The sequence below is a fragment of the Callorhinchus milii genome, unplaced genomic scaffold (assembly GCF_018977255.1).
Source record: "Callorhinchus milii isolate IMCB2004 unplaced genomic scaffold, IMCB_Cmil_1.0 Scaffold2, whole genome shotgun sequence".
Taxonomy (NCBI): Eukaryota; Metazoa; Chordata; class Chondrichthyes; order Chimaeriformes; family Callorhinchidae; genus Callorhinchus; species Callorhinchus milii.
The window spans coordinates 59,344,900-59,366,801 of NW_024704743.1; the positions used below are offsets into that span (position 1 = coordinate 59,344,900).

General features: G+C 46.1%; 1 protein-coding gene across 1 annotated transcript; it reads right to left on the minus strand.

The window, feature by feature from the left end:
* Positions 1-2,051: 2,051 nt before the first annotated feature.
* On the minus strand, positions 2,052-17,888 carry asns (asparagine synthetase). Its single transcript, XM_007904763.2, has 12 exons — positions 17,760-17,888; positions 13,695-13,995; positions 11,833-12,070; positions 9,454-9,639; positions 8,076-8,195; positions 5,546-5,676; positions 5,337-5,463; positions 4,837-4,943; positions 4,542-4,642; positions 3,977-4,058; positions 3,158-3,313; positions 2,052-2,397 (listed from the first exon to the last, which is right to left on the minus strand). The coding sequence occupies exons 2-12, from the start codon at positions 13,941-13,943 to the stop codon at positions 2,185-2,187; spliced, it is 1,710 nt and encodes a 569-aa protein (XP_007902954.1). The 5' UTR covers positions 13,944-13,995; positions 17,760-17,888; the 3' UTR covers positions 2,052-2,184.
* Between the last annotated feature and the right edge of the window lie 4,014 nt (positions 17,889-21,902).

Genomic DNA, 21,902 nt, shown 5'->3' on the forward strand with positions numbered 1-21,902 from the left:
GCCTTTGTCACCTCAAGGCTGGACTATGGGAACTCTCTCCTCGACGGCCTTCCCGCCACCTCCCTCCACAAGCTGCAGGTCATTCAGAACTCTGCAGCTCGTGTACTGTCCCGCACCAGGCTTCGGGACCACATCACTCCCACCCTCGCTCGCCTCCACTGGCTCCCCATCCCCCAGAGGATTGATTTCAAGATCCTCATCCTCACCTACAAGGCCATTCACGGCCTTGCTCCCTCCTACCTCTCCAACCTACTATCCCCCTACCTACCTGTCCGTACCCTCCGTTCCTCTGGCTCCGGTCTGCTCCACGTCCCCCGCCCCAACCGCCCTACCATCGGTGGTCGGGCCTTCAGCCTCTCAGCCCCGAGGCTCTGGAACTCCATCCCCCAGTGCCTTCGCCTTGCTTCCTCCCTTTCCTCCTTCAAGGCCGGTCTCAAAACCTTTCTCTTTGACCGTGCCTTCAGCTCCCCTCTCGACTCTCTTCCCCCTCCTCGCTCCCTCCCTTCCCTCCCCTCACCCTGACCATTTCCCCCCTCCTCGCTCCCTCCCTTCCCTCCCCTCACCCTGACCATTTCCCCCCTCCTCGCTCCCTCCCTTCCCTCACCCTGACCATTTCCCCCCTGCTCGGGTCATGACCCAACTGTCCAGCGCCTTGGGACGTCCTCCTGACGTGAAAGGCGCTTTATAAATGGAATCTTGTTGTTGTTGTTGTTGTTTCATGTTGGGAGGACATCCCAAGGTGCTGGACAGTCAGTGCTCAGGACCCGAGCTTGGGGGAGGGGTGGTGTAGTGATGGGGGGAGGCAGAGAGGTGGGAGGGAGACCAAAGGCATGATCGAAGAGGAGGGTCTTGAGACCGGCCTTGAAGGAGGCAAGGGAGGAAGCGAGGCGAAGGGACCGTGGGATGGAGTTCCAGAGTGTGGGGGCAGAGAGGCTGAAAGCCCGGCCACCGATTGTAGGGCGGGAGACATGGAGCAGGCCGGAGCCCGCTGAACGGAGGGAGCAGGCAGGTTGGTAGGGAGTCAGCAGGTCAGAGAGGTAAGAGGGGGCAAAGCCATGGATGGCCTTGTGAGGATGAGGATCTTGAATTCGATCCTGGGGGATGGGGAGTCAGTGGAGTCGGGCGAGGGTGGGAGTGATGGGGTCACAGAGCCTGGGCGCGAAACTACACGAGCTGCAGAGTTTTGGATGATCTGCAGCTTGTAAACAGAAAAGTTGGGAAGGCCAATGAGGAGGGAGTTTCCATAATCGAGCCTTGATGTGACAAATGCGTGGGTGAGACAGTGGCGGAGTCTGGGGGTGAGACAGTGGCGGAGTCTGGGGGTGAGACAGTGGCGGAGTCTGGCAATGTTGCGGAGTTGGTGGTAGGCAATGCCGGTCATGGCACAGATATGGGGGTGAAAGGACAGTTCAGGGTCAAAGATACCCAGGTTCCTGACTGGCTTAGTGAGGTTGAGTGCGCAGGCTGATGCTGCCAGCGCCCGAGGTGCGGAGGCGCTGGTGCGAGGTCAGGTCTTACTGACGTTCAGTTGCAGAAAGTTGGCCATTGTCCAGGACTTGATGTCGGACAGACAGTCAGTCAGGACAAGAGTAGTCCTGGAGTTGAGGCAGAGAGATAGAGTTGGGAGTCCTCCGCATACATCCTTGCATTTGATATAGCACCTGATCACGTCTTCAAAACCCCTCAAAGCTCTTCACAGAAAATACTGTAAAATGAACGGATTGTATATTTTATGGGCAAAACGCAGCAGTGAATTGCGCACACTCACATATAAATGTCTCAATGACAAAGCACACACACATTCACCCCCCAGCAGCAGGAATGCTTTCAAAGTGATTCCATTTTAGGAGTCATCTAATTGTTCTAAACCACGAGAGCTTCTCCAGTAATGTCAAGTGCTTTGAAACATCCTCCTGACGTGAATGCATTATATAAATGTAACTTGTATTGTACATATGGTCATCACCCAATTCACTGCATTAGTTTCCTGCCTTTCAGCCACTCCCAGGTATCCATTATTCTTCCGATCAAGAACGATACAAAAGAGACAATTTTCTTAATCATATTTAATTGGAGGAATAAAGTTCTAATATTCCTTATTAAAGATACCAAACAATATTTTGTTAATTTTGTATCATCTATAGCTAGTAGCTGTAAAATTAAGTATTATTTTCATTGGAAATTTTACTTCTTTTCCCTGTCAGACTTGTAGTGTTGCAGTGTGCGTGCTGAGGGATCAGTGGCCTTTGTCCATTTGGGCATCCAGTAGTATGGAATCCAGTTAGCTCGTCCAGGGAAATGTTTTTCAAAGATTTGACGATAGTAATAACTCTCTTTGGTAGTTGGTGTATTGAAAGGAAACTTCTTTGCTGCTTTATCAAGTTGACTGTCATCGACCTTTATAAAACAAATACATTGTTAGCTATTACTTCATTTACAAACCTTCATCAATGAATTAATTATACCAAATACACCTTTGCAAATGGATGGAAAAGCTGGATTGTTACCCTTTCTACTGGAGCTTTTCCTACCCTTTCTAATGTCATTCATGTGGCAGAGGTGTTTATGATTGGCAATGGAATGTCAAGAGAATCCTGTGGCAGTCTCAGCAGTCCGGCTCCTGAGCCACAGCTCCATAATATTCCATGGCATTGCTGATGACAGCACTGGCTCATCAGTCACTGGGGACAGGGATTCTTCCTACTCAGCTCCTGCTATCCCTGTAAGCCAATCTTGATGGGTAGCGTGGTCTTGGTGGGACAAGCAGCAGGAAGATTGCCAGAGAGCGCTTTCAAGGGAGTTTGTGAATTCCATTCCAGAGACAGGGATTTCCGTGTGTCAGTGGCAATACATGGAACTCATCCGGGTTTGGATACTCTTAAACATGGTGATGGGTTTTCACATGCATCAGACATTCAGTTGGCAAAAAAGAACTTTGAGCAAGCTGATGTGTGATGAAAAAGATGAAATCTCTTCTCAAAAGATGGGATAAAGTAGAGATAATTTAAGTCATTTTGAGGTGCACTTTTGGCTGAAAGCACTGTTCACCAAAGTAATATACTTGAATTTAACCGAGGATATTGTACTCATTCACTTTAAAATTAAGCATTTTATTTTTTGTAAGACTGAACCAAAACAATGTGAATCACACTCATACCTGGGAATCAATGTGCTCCTGCAATATACTGAACCATGACTTCTTAATAGAAGAAACTCCATCACTAAAAGCCTCTTTCGGTCTCCAAAGGATTTCTTTTGGCAGCAGGTTCAGCCCATCAAATGACTTTCTCAAAAGATATTTTTCTATTCCTTTCTTGAAGGTACAAAAATAAGTAAAATATCCGTTACAATCTTTATCAGTCAAGTTTTACACTGTGAAAGTTCATTAAGGAAACAATTAATAAGAACAAAGCAAATCAAAAGACCAGGAAAGCAAATTACACCAGAGTGGAAGGTCCAATTTTATAAATAAAAAGTATGGCTCGTCAGGTCGCTGCTGACACCACTTCCTTCGAATAGTGCACAGCAAGTAATGGCAGCGGTGACCCACAAATCGTTTATATTTTAAAGCAGGGGCAACAAACAAGCCAACGGTAGCACGACAGCACAATAACAACAACTAATTATATCTGTATAGCGCCTTTCACATCAGGAGGACGTCCCAAGGTGCTGGACAGTCACTGATCCGCATAACCAGAAAGTCAGGCATTACAATAAGGTATCTATTATCACTATTATCTCACGTACACTCAAATCCCCCTCCACAGCACAAAGCCAGGTAATTCTCTTCTTGAGACTATCCACACCTTGTCCACCTCCATTGACTGCATGGGCAAAATGCTCCACACCCTTAGCAGACCTAATATACTTAGACCCAAACTGCATGTTCACCTCCCTCTTCTGAGCTGGAGACCTCTTTTTGTTCATTTCTACAACTATATCACACACATTATTGGAATCTATAGCTTATTTTTACCTTTGGTACTCTGAGCTCTGGCCGAATTGATAGGTAGTAGGAAGTAAAACGATGATCCAAAAATGGAACTCTGATTTCCAATCTGAATTAAGAAAAAACGTGCAATAAAATTGTAAACAATAATAAAGTGTTTTTATTCATATATAAAGCTACTAATTTAGCTACACTGCCAGCTCTGTCCATAAACCTAAATTCATGACAGTGACGATAAAAAAAAATTAAACTCAAACTCTGCTGCAACTACAACCAGAAACAGCAGTAAATGTAGACATGTTTTGTTTTCTATTTGGAGCTATCCCTTCCATTCACACATCAGACCAGTCTGTCAATCAGTCTGTCGATCAGTTTGTCAATCAGTAGGCAAATAAAAAATGGAAATGTTACACAGCTGGATAGAGTCTAGAATAAGAGTAAAAGAAAGACCAGTTTGAAACCTCCAAAAATGACATAATTTTAGTTAATATCCTCATTCAGCTTTCATTTCAAAATATGTTTAAGGTTCTTGAGAAGAATACAAGTTCAATGTCTCTCAGATCTCGTTTTCTATATAAAAGCAAAACCCTACCCGTGAGCTGCTGTTGTTCGGTCAGAACGTAGGACATCATAGAGATACAGGTCCCTCAAAAGTCTTTCACTTTCTGCTGCACCTTCATCAGGAGATGGAGCCTAGGAGAGGGACAGGGCAGGTCAATCGCAAGCCTAGTCTAATCACATTCATACACAACTGCACAATTGTGTGCAACTGGATTATTTTTGCTGAAAGCAAAATGTCATTAAACAAAGTATTACTGTCACAAATGCATAAATATCCAAAATGTTTCCATTAATAAGCATGCAAAGGAAGGTCATTTGCACTGTACCTTGTGAAAATATATGTATCCCTGTGCGAGTTCATCAGAACCTTCCCCAGAGAAGATGACAGTACTGTCAGTTTTCTCTTTTATGTACTTTGAAACCAAGTACATTCCTACAAACAAAAAGAAAACACTACTTTTAAAAGACATCCTTTCCTCAGTTCCGATGCCCTGCAAGAATTGTTAAATGTTATGGAATATCCTCCAAATATGAAAGGCGCCAGAGGATCTCTTAATGGAGATCACGAGCAGGCACCAAAACTCATTTTCTCCTTCTCAATCGGGCCGCTAGGCAAATTACAGTGGTCAAAGTGTTTCCCAGCAGTAATCAGTTAGTTCACTTAGCAAAGAGTAAGATTTGAAACTGTAACTTTCCATCTTTGTAACTTTACCCAAAGGGCTATTGAAAGCTAAATATAATTTCGGTAATTTTTTTTTAAAAATTCTAATTTTCCCATTAAATCTCTCCTCTATAATCAGGATAGTGTAGTTGTGTAAAATCTTACCAACAGAGGCACGGATTGTAGTGATGTCATAGCTCTCCAGGGAAAAAATAACATTGTCTATTGCCTGAATTCCTTCTTCTGCACTGAAAACAACTTCATGATGATCACTGCCAATGTACTTTGCAACCTAGTCAAAGAAAAAAAATCATCAACCAGGAACCGACTGTGGATTATTATTTATTATTACTGGATCAAAATGAAACTGATACCTGGCGAGCAGCAATTACATCAGGGCTGTCTTCCATTCCTATTGAAAATGTCTGGATTGGGTACATCATGTCATCTTTCTCTCTCTTCAGTTTCAGAAGGAGGGCAGCAATGAGGCTGGAATCCAAACCACCTGCAATTCATATAAAAATACAGAATTTAATTTTCAGTAAATTTTACAAGGTCTCTCTCACCGTGACAATGTCCATCTGTACCCGTCGCTGGCAAATTTCAATGAGATAGTACATGTGAACACATCGAAATGACCAGTATATCCAGTGAAATTAAACTTGGGTTTGTGAGGGGCAGGGCCCCACTGCTTGTCCAGCTAGGACCACCTTACCCTTCAGGGCTTTGGCTTGCAGGGTTAACAGGAGCTGTGTGAAAAGAATCCCTGTCCCCAGTGACTGGTTTGCCCTCCCAAATCTTGCCAATGAGCCAGGTTGGCTGTGCTGTCATCAGCAGTGCCCTGGAGTATTGCAGACCTGCCTGGCACAAAAAACAGACTACCAAGACCACCATAGAGGGAGAGCTAGCTTGATTCCAACATTCTGTTGCCAAAGTTAAGGCATATGGTGTTGAAGGTACGTGGCATGGATAGAGAGGGTTGAAAGATGGAAGTCGGAGAGTAGGGTTAAATGTTTGGCTGGTTTTAATTAATAGCATTTTACCCTAAACAATTAAAAATAGGTTCAAATTTCAGATAATCAGAACCACTTAGGAACAGCCAAAATAAAAATGGTAATGTATCTTGGGTCACCATTAACCTCCCAGTGTTATAATCTTAGCAACTTCATAGAAGCCTTCATGCAATCAAGAATTTAGGAACATGCAGTTTTATCAGAGTTAAAATAGCTTAATCATTGTATAAGCCCAAGACTGCTCGAATGTTACTAATTTGGACCTTTACAAATTGAAAGTTGTTCATTTGTTACACATGACAGATCATAATATCAGTTTGGTTGAAGGCCTTTCAGCCCATCCCATTTAATCTCATCCTTCCAGAACACCCACCTTACAGTTTCCCCTCTCCCCATAACAATATCAAGCTTTTTTTTATTAACAAGTCCAGTGTCCTGACCTCTACCACCTTTCCTGGCAACCTGTTCTAGTCATTACATACTGTGCAAAGAAAGGCTTCCTAGTATCTATGCTGAAATTGCCTTTTACAATTCTAAATCTGTCTTCTTGTTCTACTGTTTTGTTGCATCTGAACGTATTGATCTAGGCTTCCTTTTCCAATCCCATTTGAAATGTTGTACACCTCTGAGAGATCCCCTTAGAGTTCAAGACTGAAGTCTCAAGACTGAAGAGCCCTAGGTTGTCTAACAGTTGCTTAGATTGATTATATTCTGCATTATCTGCTGTACTTTAATTGTCAATTCTCATTCAAACATCAGTAAAAGAGATCGAGCAGTAACGCTGGTTTTATTTGAGTTTGTTTGCCATCATCTCCAGAATAAAAGCAATGGCAATGTCACCAGAGAAAGAGAACACAATGTCTTTAATGTGCGAAAAATTTAATTGCATGCGTGTCGCAATGTATGGTCAACACATTATTGTCTTATCTCTGCTACTGGAATTGGGTAAAAAGGCCAGGCATCACTGATATTTCAGATGTTTCTCTGCTATTCACTATTTCCACAGTAGTGATCTGGGAAAATAAAGTTCTAATGGTTTTGTGCATGAAGTCATACATTCTACACGCTCAGAGTCAGTGGTGAAGCAGAAAGTTGTTTCAAAATGATATGGAAGTTTTCCCTCTCTCATAATATAATTTGATATAATGCCTTATCACGTCTTTGATACCTCTCAAGAGTGCTTCACTGAACATACTGTAAAGTGAATTTACTTTATTTTTTGTAGACGAACTCTGATGTTCACAAAGCAACTGGTGCAGGTCACTTATTTTTAAATTTTGAAAGTTGCTTACATTATTCTTCCTATTTCATCTTTTCTTTCATACTTACAATGCTTCTCTTCCTGCTCTCGTTTTCTCTTTTCTAGGGTTATCACCTCCAAGACCCAAAAAAATCCTGGCTGAACCACAAAAAACTGCCATAACCTCGAAAACCACCACCTCGCTGAGCCCATCGCAGCCAATCGGACATAATTCACTGGGCCCTGCTGCCACGTAACCACTCTTCTTTCACGGCTTTCACTTATTTCCTTGAGAACTACCATACGAAATGAAGCACCTCGCTTGATTGAAACCTCGTTGGTTGAAGTGCAACTCTGCTCTGCCTCATACAACTTCAGGAGGAATCATGGAGAGCGACAGGCAAGTCACCCAACTCCACACTCCTACCCCGTTGCAAAATCTGACATAGCCTCTTGTTTTAGTTCAGATGCACTTCAGCAGACAGCTGTTGTTGACCTCCAATGCTAACTGCTAGGTATGGCAAAAGCCAGGTATTGTAATAACTTAGTTACTGTATTAGTTAGTTACTGTTAAAAATCAAAAGAGTAAGACTTGCTCATCTTGAAATAAATGACAATAGGGGAAATCTTTTTCTCCAAACCAGGTTGTACCTGACAAAAGGCAACCGATTCTTCTGTTGGACATCAGACGCTTTCTTACTGCATTTTCCAGGAGTGATCGAATGTTCTTTTTGATAGTCTCCATCTCTTTGAGAGTCTCTGGTTTGAAGTCTGCAAGACAAGCATCCTAATTAGCAACAAATTTAATTCTGGGGCGAGGGGGGGTGGGGGTACATTTACTTTTTTGCAGTTACATGCTTCAAAGTGCACACCGTTCTGCTAATGTCTGACAATGGTGAATTGGTAAACACTGCTTTGACAGTGTGGCTGCTGAGAATGTGTGAGAGGAAGATTACAAATCAGTGTCTGGAGTTTGAGGATTTCACACCGACAGGAACAAACTCCTTTGAAGGATTAGTTTTTTGTGTAATTTTACAATAAGATATAACACCAGTTAACCACATGCCGAATGTTCCCATCAAGCTCTGAAGTGGAAATAGATGTGGGGCTGTTTGTCACCACCACGCAAAAAAAAATCAAATTATACACATGTGGGAACTTACGCAAAATGAAACTCCTATTTAAACTGGTCATCACCTGAGTCATTATTATACAGGAAACCATGTTACAACGTGGTGCGTGGGATCTGTACAATGGTAAACTGTGAGCCGAGGGCACATCCATCAATCATGTGACCAGTGATCTCACTTCGCATGTGCACAAAAAGCCGACCGGCCCGATGATGGGCAAACCATCATAGGATTTGAAGTTCGCTTCATAATGCATCGTAGTGTTTCCAGTACAAGAGGCTTTCAGCATTTTGTCTTGAGAAGCACAATGACTCATTTTGATGCGCAACAACAAAAACTTGCATTTAGCCCTTCAGGTAGGATAACGTCTCAGAGCGCACTGCGCTGAAACTGCGATATCTCATCTTGCATCACGACAAAGCACTTTCAAAGTGCGTTTTGAGTTCAGAGGACTGACTTGGACTGCATGACCTCAGGATTTTCAAATAGAAAAAATTCAGGATCCAAACCTCAACTGTAGTGAAGCTCAACACAGCAGGTTGCTGTATTTATTAATAAGGGTTGAATTTTTAAGCCAAGCAGAGACTTTTTTTTAAAATGTAAAAGTTGCTGAGGGAGGGTGAACGACAGGAGACACAGTCCATTTATGACAGTAAATAAGGGTTGAATTTTTAAGCCAAGCAGAGACTTTTTTTAAAAAATGTAAATGTTGCTGAGGGAGGGTGAACGACAGGAGACACAGTCCACTTATGACAGCTGTGAACATGTATTAAAGAGCCAGAAATTATAGGAGAAAAAAGACATTCCCTCATTAATTTTAAAAAGCTTTCACAATTAGAAACTAAGAACGTGAGAAATATAGATGACTTGAGCTCCGGACGACTCTTCAGCTTAAGTACCTTCAGTCAGCTTTTCCAGTGTATCATATGGAACATGTGCTGGAATCTCTGTACAGCTGTGAAATTTCACTAGTTCCAGTTCGGTTACCTTCCCATTAATCTTCAAGTCAAATGATTCATAGTGGCCAGGGGGAAAAGGCACGATAGTCGGAGTGGAAATCATTGAATGTTTCAGTTCAAGAAGACCTGTAAATGGATTTTATATTCAGTTACTCAACATCCTCTAGACTTGCATCAGAATATATAAGATTCCATTTAAAGCCCACGATCCTATTACTGGAAGATAATATTTATGGTTCTCTCTCGAAGATAATATTTATGGTTCTCAGCATCATTTCGCTTACGAGTAGGCAGTCATTACACTCCATTATCAAGACATCTCAAAGCGCTTCACAGGATTTGCTCTAAAGTGTAATGACTATTTATTTTGCAGGCAAAAGCAGCAGCTAATTTGTACACAGCAATGTCTTATCTGGGAGACACCAGGAGAAACTTTGTTCTCTTTTTGGATAATGCACTGGGGTCTTTAACGTGCACATGAATGAGCAGACATGAACTCAGTTTCAATGTGTACCTGAAGAACAGTATATCTGATACTGCATTGCTGTAGACATTGCAAAATGTCGAGTCATCTTAGATTATGAGCTCAAAGTCCCAATGTTGGACTTGACCCTTCAACGTTCTGACAACGAGAGAGCAATTAACTCAGTCAGCTATCACCTAATCTCTCAAAAATACTCAATTTTTTACAATGTCTTTATTCAGCAGTTGTACATAGGGTTACTCTGGATGCATTGATCTATCACATTAATCAATCTTGCACACTATGGGGTCTCCATGCCTGATTTCTAGCTAACCTGCACCAAATACTTTCTGGAATAGGTAAGCAGGGTGCATTCCGAGAGAGAAAGAGAGAGAGGGCATATTCCATTCTAGACACAGAGAAATTTCTGTATGTAGGTGGCGTACATATGTGGAGCTATCAATCTGGTTTGAATACACTTAGCCAGCATGGTGATGGGTGCCAACCACATGTGTCTGGATAACCAAACGAAAAATCAGCCAGCAGAGAATAACCCCATATCAATAATTGTCCTCCAGGATAGACCAGGTACAACAACAACAAAATTACATTTATAGAGCGCCTTTCACATCGGGAGGATGTCCCAAAGCGCTGAACAATCAGGTGTCGGGGCCCGAGCATGGGGGAGGGGTGGTGTAGGGGGGAGGGAAGGTAGAGAGGTGGGAGGGAGATCAAAGGCACGGTCGAAGAGAAGGGTCTTGAGACCGGCCTTGAAGGAGGCAAGGGAGGAAGCGAGGCGAAGGGAACGTGGGATGGAGTTCCAGAGTTTGGGGGCAGAGAGGCTGAACGTCCAGCCACTGATGGTAGTGAGGATTGGGAGGGAGAGCCAGTGGAGTCGGGTGAGGGTGGGAGTGATGGGGTCACGGAGCCTGGTGCGTGAGAGTTCACGAGCTGCAGAATTTTGGATGATCTGCAACTTGTGAAGGGAAGAGTTGGGAAGGGAGTTTCCATAATTGAGCCTTGATGTGACGAATGCGTGGGTGAGGGTTTCGGCAGCCTGAGGGGTGAGGCAGCGGTGAAGTCTGGAAATGTTGCGGAGGTGATGGTAGGCAGTGCCGGTCATGGCACGGATGTGGAGGAGAAAGGACAGTTCAGGGTCAAACAAGATACCCAGGTTCCTGACTGGCTTAGTGAGGTTGAGTGTGCAGCCATGGGGTGTGATGCTGCCAACGGCCGAGGTGTGGAGGCGCTGGTGCGAGCCAATCAGGTGGGTCTCGGTCTTGCTGACGTTGAGTTGGAGAAACTTGGCCCTCATCCAGGACTTGATGTCAGACAGGCAGTCGGTCAGGACGCCAGTAGTCCTGGAGTTGAGGGTGGAGGCAGAGAGGTAGAGTTGGGTGTCATCCACATACATGTGGAAATTTACCCCATGTCTGCGGATGATGTCACCAAGGGGGAGCATGTAGAGGGTGAAGAGGAGGGGACCGAGGACAGAGCCCTGAGGGACACTGCACGAGATGGTGCGGGGGCTGGCGGAGAAGCCGTTTGCCACGACGAAGTGGAGGTGGTGTGAAAGGTAGGACCTGAACCAGTCAAGGACAGAACCTTGAAGGTTGAGGTGGGAGGAGAGGCAGTGGAGAAGGATTCAGTAGGCAGCATGGAAACACGATTGGAGGGGTTCATAGAGGGAGTGAGAGGAGAGGAAAGAGCGAAGCAAATATATAACTAGTAGCTGAATAAAGAACGGGACATTTTTCAGTTTTCTGACAGCTAAACCATCACAGTTCGCCCACCAAAACCCTTTGAATGAAAATACATACCCATTTGAAAGAAGTTTTCATAAAATTATACTTTACCTTTTGCTTCGGAACAAACAGCAAGGAATCCATTATCTGTCATCATTTTAAACATTGGCCGTACTCCATATGTATCTCTTCCAAGAAATATTTTACGGTTTGCAGTGTCCAGAATGATGAAAGCAAACACACCATCCAACAGCTTAGCAGTCATCTCTATTCCTTTTGTTGCATAGAGGTGAAGAATAATTTCACCATCAACTTGGGTTTGATAATCAAATTCAAAATGCTTTTCAAGCTAAAACACAAAGACAGCAATACATATGTAAATGTCATCCCCGGTATAAAGTAAGTCATAAATCTGTTATAATTTATAATAATAATAATAATAATCCTTGCATTTGATACAGCGCTTTTCACGTCTTTTCGACGTCTCAAAGTGCTTCACAGAACAGACTGTAAAGTGAATTGACTGTACGTTTGTGGGTGAAACGCGGCAACCAATTGCGCACAGCAGTGTCCCACAAACATGGATTGAAAATAACCAATTTATTATTGTTTTGGAGGGATTATTATTAGGCGTGTGGAGTAAGGAAACTTGCCCAAGGTTTCGCCCTGCCTGGAATTGAACCCAGGTGTCTCGCTTGCAAAGCGAGTGCTCTAATCACTAAGCTACAGGAATTTCTAAGACAAGGTAGCTTACAACCAGATCGTGACAGATTTGGTAACAATTCAAAATCAGTTTGTGCGACAAAAGATCTGCATTAAGTTCTCAGCAATGTTTAAATAATAAATTCAGTAAAAATAAAATTGTAAAGGTTATAAGTCAAGAATTCTACATTAACAAAATGTAACGGGCCAAAAACTGTACAAGTGGAGAGGCACTGCAACTTGTTAACTTTTAATATCAGGCCAGTGGGAAACGTGCAAAAGGCAACAGACCATGGAAGCATGGTAATTATTGAAATCATGAACCTTAAGCATAGCAATAATTATCCAAGGAGGAAAGCCTGCGTCCAAGTTTCCTGTTAACAAGTGTTAAAACAGATAAAACAGTGAAAGCCGTACCTTTTTATTTTGTTCAACCGGGTGTCGGACACATGCGGAAACCCATCACCGTGCTTACCATCATGCAAGTATTCAAACCAAACTGAGAATTTAATGCATCCCACCTACACCTGGATATTCCAGATATAATTTGTTGAATGGAAAATACACTCTCTCCCTGGAGGGATGCATCCTGCTTACCTAATTCCGAAAAGTATTAGGTGCAGGTTGGCAAGAGCCAAGGCTTGGGTACCCCAGATTGTGCTTTGGGGTACGGCTGGAGTCTAACCAGCATAGCTTGCCATTGATAGCACTATTTGGTAAGCTTTCCCACTGCTCGTCCAGCTAGGACCACCCTACCCTTTAGGGCTTTGGCTTGCAGGGTTAACAGGAGCTGAGTGGGTGGATTTCCAGCCCCCAATGACGGGTCTGCTCTTCCATGTCCTGCCAATTAACCCAGCCAGCTGTGCTGTCATAAGCAGTGCCCTGGAATACTGCAAACCCACCCGACTCAGGAACCAGATTACTAAAACCGCCAAGAAGGCTGCCTCAATTCTGACATTTGTTGACAAATGCATCATCTTGGAGCCAATTCAGCTCCAAGCAAACCCCACATACCTCCCCCACACCCCATCCCAGGAGGATAAAAGAATGGAGCACCATATCTACGAAATCTATTTTTTTCTTGGGCTCCTGCTCAGTCCTTATAAACTGAAATATTCTCCCTATATGTAAAGAGACCATCAAGATTAATGCGAATCCCTGTTGTCCCATCTATAAATGTTTTTGCACAAACCCAGACGAATAAGGGGTATAAGTAACATTATCATTGGCAGCAAACAAATTATTATACACATTAATAAAGATGACTATACCTGTCTGAAATTGTAAATCTCTCCATTGTAGCACAGCCAGAGGTGTGGGTATTTGGTTATTCTTAGAGGTTGCATTCCATACAATGGATCAACGATGGCGAGGCGGTGAAACCCGAAACAGCAGTTGGTGAAGTCATTCACATTTTCAAAGCGGAAAGCATCAGGGCCTCTGTGAGATATTTTCATGGCATTGGTGCACTGGATAGAGAGGCATTCGTCGCTGCCAAAAAGGGCCCATATTCCACACATTGTCAGATCTGCCAAATCATGGGTTCGAATAACTAGCAGGTGAAAGGGTTATCTGTGGAGAACAATTAATTCCATTAATTACACCCATTCTCTTCAGTGCTGTTTCCAATAATGTTCTTGGTTTTAACTTAAATTTTGGTCTACAATAAATGTACTTCATGCACAAGAAAAATTTAACTATATTCCATTATAACAATCCTATAGCATTCATTTTAAACTATTAACACTTGAGGCAATAGGAGGCAGTATGTTGGAACCTGGGCCAATAGAGAAGTGTGGCTGCAATTTCTTTGTGGGATCCGCTATAAACAACGCAGTCCACTATAAACTTACTAAAAATTAAGTCTCTGGCACCCGGACCTCTCGCGCTCTTTATCTGACGAAACTGTGGGCAGAAGAATTCCGGACGCACGTGCACGGTGCGAGCAGGAAATGGGCTTCACTCCACTCGAAGGCCTCTGTGGTGTGTGTCTCTCTCTGTATGTGTGTCTGTTTGTGAGTGTCTCTGTGCAAGTGTGGTGTGTCTCTTTCTCCTCAGTATGTATGTATGTCTGTCTCTTCTATATGTGCATATGTTCACTAGTGTCTCTGTGAATATGTGTGTGTCTCTCCCCTGCGTGTACGTCTTTGTGTCTATGAGCGCGCACCTCTCTCCGTGTCACTGAGCGCACGCGCGTCTCTCCGGTTCTAGCCCTGAGAGGTAGGTGGTGGTGAGCTCCTGTAGTCCTGCAGTCGGGACACTGGTCCCAAGTGTCTGTTTTTTTGCTGGATCTCCAGGTGTTTCTGCGCTGAGTGTGTTCCCCCGCCCATTAATCGGCCACCCAGTTTTTATTAGACAAATTCATTTTTAAAATTGCAACAATCTAATTTGTTATTTCCTCATGTTTAGTTTTTAATCAATACAATGAAAGAATGTAGCTTGGCAGTAAAATGTACCTCAAATAGCACCAACCAACCACTGCAATTTCCCACAANTTTTTTTGACCAATGTTTCTGCATTTTCTATTGGCCCAGCTCGGAACCCTGCCCTTGACAAATAAAAGTCAGAGCAAAACAAAACATAGTGTCCGGAACACGTCACGTCAGGTTGATTCATTAACACGAGTGGGACACTGCTGTGTGCAATTGGCTGCCGTCGTTTGCCCACGAAATAGAGTCAATTCACTTTACAGTATATTCTGTGAAGGGCTTTGAGACGTCGAGAAGACGTGTTAAGCCGCTTCATCAAATGCAAAAGGATTATTATTATTAATTCTGTTGGCATAGGCGGTGGGTGCCTCGGGATAAATCTGCAGCTCAACCCTCTGAAAGGATCTGGATCTGGGAGGGGCAAACCCTGAGGAGGACCACAGCTGGTCCTCCGAGCAGCTCCGCCCCTCCCCCTACTCACCGGGGACGCCCCGACCTCTGATTGGACAATGGAGGCCGCGTAGACAGGAAGGCGGGGCGACCATCCGTGAAGCTGGCACTGCGGCTGCGTAGTGAAGAGGGCGGGGAGGGGGGGGGAGGAAGTAGCCATCTTTAACACTGGCACTGAGGCTGCGCTCTTCGCGCCCCCCGCCCCTCCCCGGGGCCGCTTAAAAGGACAACGTGTTAAACAGGTTTGGGATGAGCTACAACCGAGTTGCCCCCCCACCCCCCCCCGGCACTGCAGCAAACCCCACATACCCGCTCCACAAGCACGAGGCCCACACAGTACAGTGCCGGGCCCGGGCCCTCCCACTGAAGGGGAAGTCGGTCACGGCCGTTATTAACCCCCGTCCGTGAGTCACATTCATTGCTTCACCATCACTTGGTAAAAGCTTTGTGTCCTTCCTAACACCCTCCACACCCCCTCACACACCCCCCTCCCTCCCCCCACACCCTCACACACCCCCTCCCTCCCCCCCCCCACACCCTCACACACCCCCCCTCACACCCTCACACACCCCCCTCCCCCCCCCCACGCACACCCCCTCCACACACACCCCCCTCCACACACACCCCTCCCCCCACACACACCCCCTCCCCCACACACACCCCCTCCCCCCACACACACCCCCCCTCACACACACACGCCACACACACCCCCTCACACACCCCCCCCACACAACCCCCCCCCCACACACCCTCACACACCCCTCCCTCCCCCCCACACACACACCCCCCACACACACTCCCCCACCCTCCCCCACACACACACCCCCTCACACACACCCCCCACACACACACCCCCTCACACCCTCCCCCCTCACACACACCCCCCCACACACACCCCCTCACACCCTCCCCCCTCACACACACACCCCCCACACACACCCCCTCACACCCTCCCCCCTCACACACACACCCCCACACACCCCCCCTCCCCCCCTCACACACACTCCCCCCCCGACACACCCCCCTCACACACACACCCCCACACACACTCCCCCCGCACACTCCCCCCCCACACACACACCCCCTCACACCCTCCCCCCTCACACACACACCGCCCACACACACCCCCCTCCCCCCCTCACACACACTCCCCCCCCCGACACACCCCCCCTCACACACACACCCCCACACACACTCCCCCCGCACACTCCCCCCCCCACACACACACCCCCTCACACCCTCCCCCCTCACACACACACCCCCCACACACACCCCCCTCCCCCCCTCACACACACTCCCCCCCCCGACACACCCCCCCTCACACACACACCCCCACACACACTCCCCCCGCACACTCCCCCCCACACACACACCCCCTCACACCCTCCCCCCTCACACACACACCGCCCACACACACCCCCCTCCCCCCCCTCACACACACTCCCCCCCCCCGACACACACACCCCCCCCCCCACACACACTCCCCCCCCCGACACACACACCCCCCCCCCTCACACACACTCCCCCCCCCCCGACACACCCCCCCTCACACACACCCCCCCTCACACACACTCCCCCCCCCCGACACACACCCCCCACACCCCCCCCCCCCCCCCACACACACACACCCTCCCCCCCCCTCACACACACTCCCCCCGACACACCCCCCTCCCGGCCCCACCCCCGGGGTGTTGGGGTTCTCGGGCTAATAGTCTGTTACACGTGGGTTTATATATAATACATTTAAATGTATTTAAATTTAAAACAACCTCCGCTCTTTAGGAAAAAATCGAGGCCCCACTTCTCCCCCCGGGGGGGGCAGCCCCGGGGGGGGGCAGCCCGGGGGGGGGGGGGGGGGCAGCCCCGGGGGGGGGGGGGCAGTCCCGGGGGGGGGGGGGCAGCCCCGGGGGGGGGGGTAGCCCCGGGGGGGGGGGTAACCTCGCTGTAACCTCGGCCCCCGCAGCTCTGTGTGTGTGTGTGTGTGTGAGAGAGGCTTTTCTGGTTATGAAGGGTCGGGTCCAGTTACAAATTATAAAGGTAATAAAGACCGAGTCCTCCCAGAGACTATAATTATATTTTGCCCTTTTATGGGAAGAGCCCTGATCCCGGTTTAACAAGTGTGTGTGTGTGTGTGGTGGCGGCTGCTCGGGCTCTGCTGAAGCCCACGTGGATCTCTCTCTCACTCACACGTTCACAAGACTTTCAGCAACTTCACCCTCTGCACTGATATTCACACTGAATCCCTCTGACAATCCCCGACAGCACCGCTTCCTTCATTTTCAGCATTAGATATCACACACAACACAACACAGAACAGGAGAGAGAGAGAAAAAAAAAACCACCCCATTCACATCCCTCTCCTCTCGGCTCTTCGAAAAGCCCCCGGTCCGCGGTTTCCTTCGTGGCAAACCCTGGGATCGATCTCAGCAAAAACCCTCAGCAAACGGTGAGCCTCACCTCCTGGTCCTGTCCCTGGTCCTGTCCCTGGTCCCTGGTCCCCGGCTGCTCGCAGCTGCTCCTGTGACTCGCTCCCTCCCGCGGCAAAGCGCACTGACTGCCTGACTGACTGACTGCCTGAGGTGCACAGGGTGTGCAGTGCAATACACAGCAGAGTTGCATCAGCCGTTGAATCATATGCCCCACCAACTTGCATCAAATGTGTCAAACGCCACCAACAGCAGCTTTCGTTTATTTAAAACGCAATTTTTTACTGAGTTCGCTTATTATTATTATTATTATTATTCTTTGTCGTCGTTGTTGTTATTAATAATGTTGGTTTTTTTTGCCCTCAAAATTGACTATGCTGTCACTGTGCGCAGTGGGAGCGGTTGACACAAACCATCAGCGAATCACACTTTATTGAAAAGGTTGGAAATAAAAGCAGAAAAATCCTATAAATGCATAGTGGGATGATAATAATAATAATAATAATCCTTGCATTTGATATAGCGCTTTTCACGTCAGGAGGACGTCCCAAAGCGCTTCACAGAATACACTGTAAAGTGAATTGACTGTATATTTGTGGGCGAACGGGGCAGCCAATTGCGCACAGCAATGTCCCAAAAACAGTCGTAGATTGAAAATGCCAATTTTATTATTGTTTTTGGTTTTGGAGGGATTATTATTAGGCTCTGTGTGGAGTAAGGAAACTTGCCCAAGGTTTCGCCCTCTGCCTGGAATTGAACTCAGGTCTCTCGCTTGCAAAGCGAGTGCTCTAACCACTGAGCTACAGGACTCAAACAGGGATAGCAGACATATGCCCCCACCACCCCCCCCCACCCGCATGCAGATATCCCTGCACACTTTTTAAAATATATATTTAGTTGAAAATATATTTGGTACAACAAAAACCTCAAAAACACACACAGTACAACATCTTGCATCGCATTACTGTTCTCTGTATCCCGATACAAGACTTGTTGCTCTCCTACAACAGTGCTTTTGGGGGCTGTTTCTCCTATTCGGGGAGCAGCCCCTCATGTCGCGGTATCCGCGCCTTTGTGACCCTCTCGTCTTGGGTTTAGTTCTGCCATCATCATAGGAGAGAGACATACTCAGACTCTCACACTCAGACACACACACAAAGACACATTCAGACACACACAGACACACACTCACACGGACACACAGAGAGACACACTCAGACACACACAGAGACACACACAGAGAAACACACTCAGACACAGAGAGACACACAGAGAAACACACTCAGACACAGAGAGACACACTCAGACACACATTCGGATGCACAGAGAGACACACTCAGACACACACACACACACACAGACATACACACATTCAGATACACAGAGACACACACAGAGAGACACACTCAGACACACACACACACACATTCAGATACACAGAGACACACACAGAGAGACACACTCAGACACACACACACACATAGACATATTTAGACACACAGAGAGACATACTCAGACACACACACACAGATACACAGAGAGACACACTCAGACACACAGAGACACACTCAGACACACAGAGAGACAAACTCACATACAGAGACACACTCACACAAAGAGATACACTCAGACACACAGAGAGACACATTCAAAGACACAGACAAAAACACAGACAGAGACACACTCACAGACACAGAGTGATACACATACACACATCATATAAATCCAACTTATACATAACTTTACATATATGATATGACTTATGCAAGTTTGACATAACTCATATTTTGCATAAGTCATATTAAATATATGCTCCCAACTGATGTGACTTATGTAATTACTAATATTTCTGAGTTACAGCGGTGCTTTCTTCTCAGTTTTGGCATAGTTTCAGCAAACATTCGCGTTCCAGTGAACCCATCAAGAAAACTGAGCTTGTTTCTTATCTTGACCAAGTGGGCATTTTCCTCCATCAGCGAAACACACTGTTGCTGAAGAGCTGTTTGTACCATCCAATTTATAATAATAATAATCCTTGCATTTGATATAGCGCTTTTCACGTCGGGAGGACGTCCCAAAGCGCTTCACAGAACACACTGTAAAGTGAATTGACTGTATATTTGTGGGCGAACGCAGCAGCCAATTGCACACAGAAATGTCCCACAAACAGTCGTAGATTGAAACTGACCAATTTATTTTTGGTTTTGGAGGGGTTATTATTAGGTGTGTGGAGTAAGGAAACTTGCCCAAGGTTTCGCCCTCTGCCTGGAAATGAACTCAGGTCTCTCACTTGCAAAGCGAGTGCTCTAACCACTGAGCTACAGGACTCCAAATGTACTGCTAATTCACTGAAATCAGCCAGGCTACGATTTGGAATGATCAAGATACACTCTTACTTTTACTGACGCACCCCAGACATTCCAAGTGGGAAGATTTTATGCAGTCAAAAGGGTTACATTTCAATCGTCATTCTTTTTAAGCTTTCTTTTGATATGAAGGATAATAATAATCCTTGCACTTGATATAGGGCAGATCTGTAACAGTAACGACAACTGTAATAATAATCCTTGCATTTCATATAGCGCTTTATTACGTCGTTGAGACGTCTCAAACCGCTTCACCATTTATACTGTAAAATGTTTTTGACTATTTTGTGAGCGAAACTTGCACTTATATAGCAGGACTGCATTTCGGAGTACGGAGTACTCCAGAGAGGCAACAACAAATTTATATAGCACTTTTAAAGTCAGGAGGACGTCCCAAGGCACTGGACATTTGAGGGTTTGCACCTGAGCTGGGGATTGGGTTAGGGAAGGGGTGGGAAAATGACCAAAGGCACAGAGGAAGGTCTTGATTGGGATCTTAAGGAAGGTGAATGAAGGCATGAGGTGAAGGGACTCTGGGATGGAGTTCCAGAGAGTGGGGATAGAAAGGCTGAGGGCCTAAGCAGGCCAGAGACTGCTGAGCGGAGGGAGCAGACAGGGATTTAGAAGATCACAGAAGTAGGGTGAGGCAAGGATTGTGAACTCGATCCTCTGAGGGCTGGGGTGGATCAGTTTGTGGAGCCTAAGGCAGGAGAGGGCGCAAGCTGCAGAGTTCTGAATGGTCTGCTGTCTGTGGAGGAAAGATGGCCATTGTGAGCCTGGTCATGATGCCAGAATGCCCCCTCACTGCCTTGGGGCTCCAGCAAATATATGGGTTGTATGTACATAATGCTGCCAGTGAAAGACCCAAAGGGACAAGACAGAGGCGTAGTGAGAGTGAGCTCCAGAGATTAGGGGTGTATTCAACTACGAATGAAGTGCAAAAGGAATAAGGTGTGCCTTATCAGGGTGTATGCACTTGCACACATGGGTGTAGTGCGCACAGGGGCGCAAGCTGGAGGGGAGGGATAGTAAGGGGGAGTTACAAAATCCCTTTGTAACTGCACCCTGCATAGGGCGGCAAAACCCAGAGGTGGGAAAGCCTTGGTCCCTTGGTCCCCCACCCCACCCACCCGCCACAAGGGCCTGTAATTGCCTTCTGTAACAGAATGATGACATGCTGCGTCTTCTTTTCTGTAACAGGTTTGATACTGTCTGAGACCAGCGTAAATATATATCAACAAATAAATATATGTATATATTTTAATGTAAAAAAGTAGGGTGTGCAATGAGCTCTAGTTACACCCTACTTCCATGCATTATCCACAATCATTGCACTTTACAGTGGTTCCTGTGAAATGCTGTCACATGTTGTAACATGAAAGGCAGGCACTACATCAAATGCAAGGATTTTTTTAAAAGTCAGCTGAATGGGGGAGAAGAGGGGTGCGAGCAGAAGAGTGGGATAGGAGAAGATCACAGAGATAGGGAGGGGCTCGAGCTTGATTAGGTTAATAGGTGAGTCATTTCACTAGTAGAGAGTTACTGGCGCTTGGCGAGCATTAGTGCTATAGGTATGTAAAGTTTTAAAGGGGTGTAGAAACAGGGGGGAACATTGCGATGAACAACAATTTGCTTTTACAGTAAATCCCCGCCCAAACAAACAATGGATATCCAGAATTCAAACCTTGCCGGGCCGGTCCTGAAAACCCAAAATTTAAAAAACAATCCGCAGGGAAAAATATCCACAGGCCCATGTGCAGACTCCTGCCTGTTCATGTCTTCTGCCCCACACTGAGCAGCCCATGTGA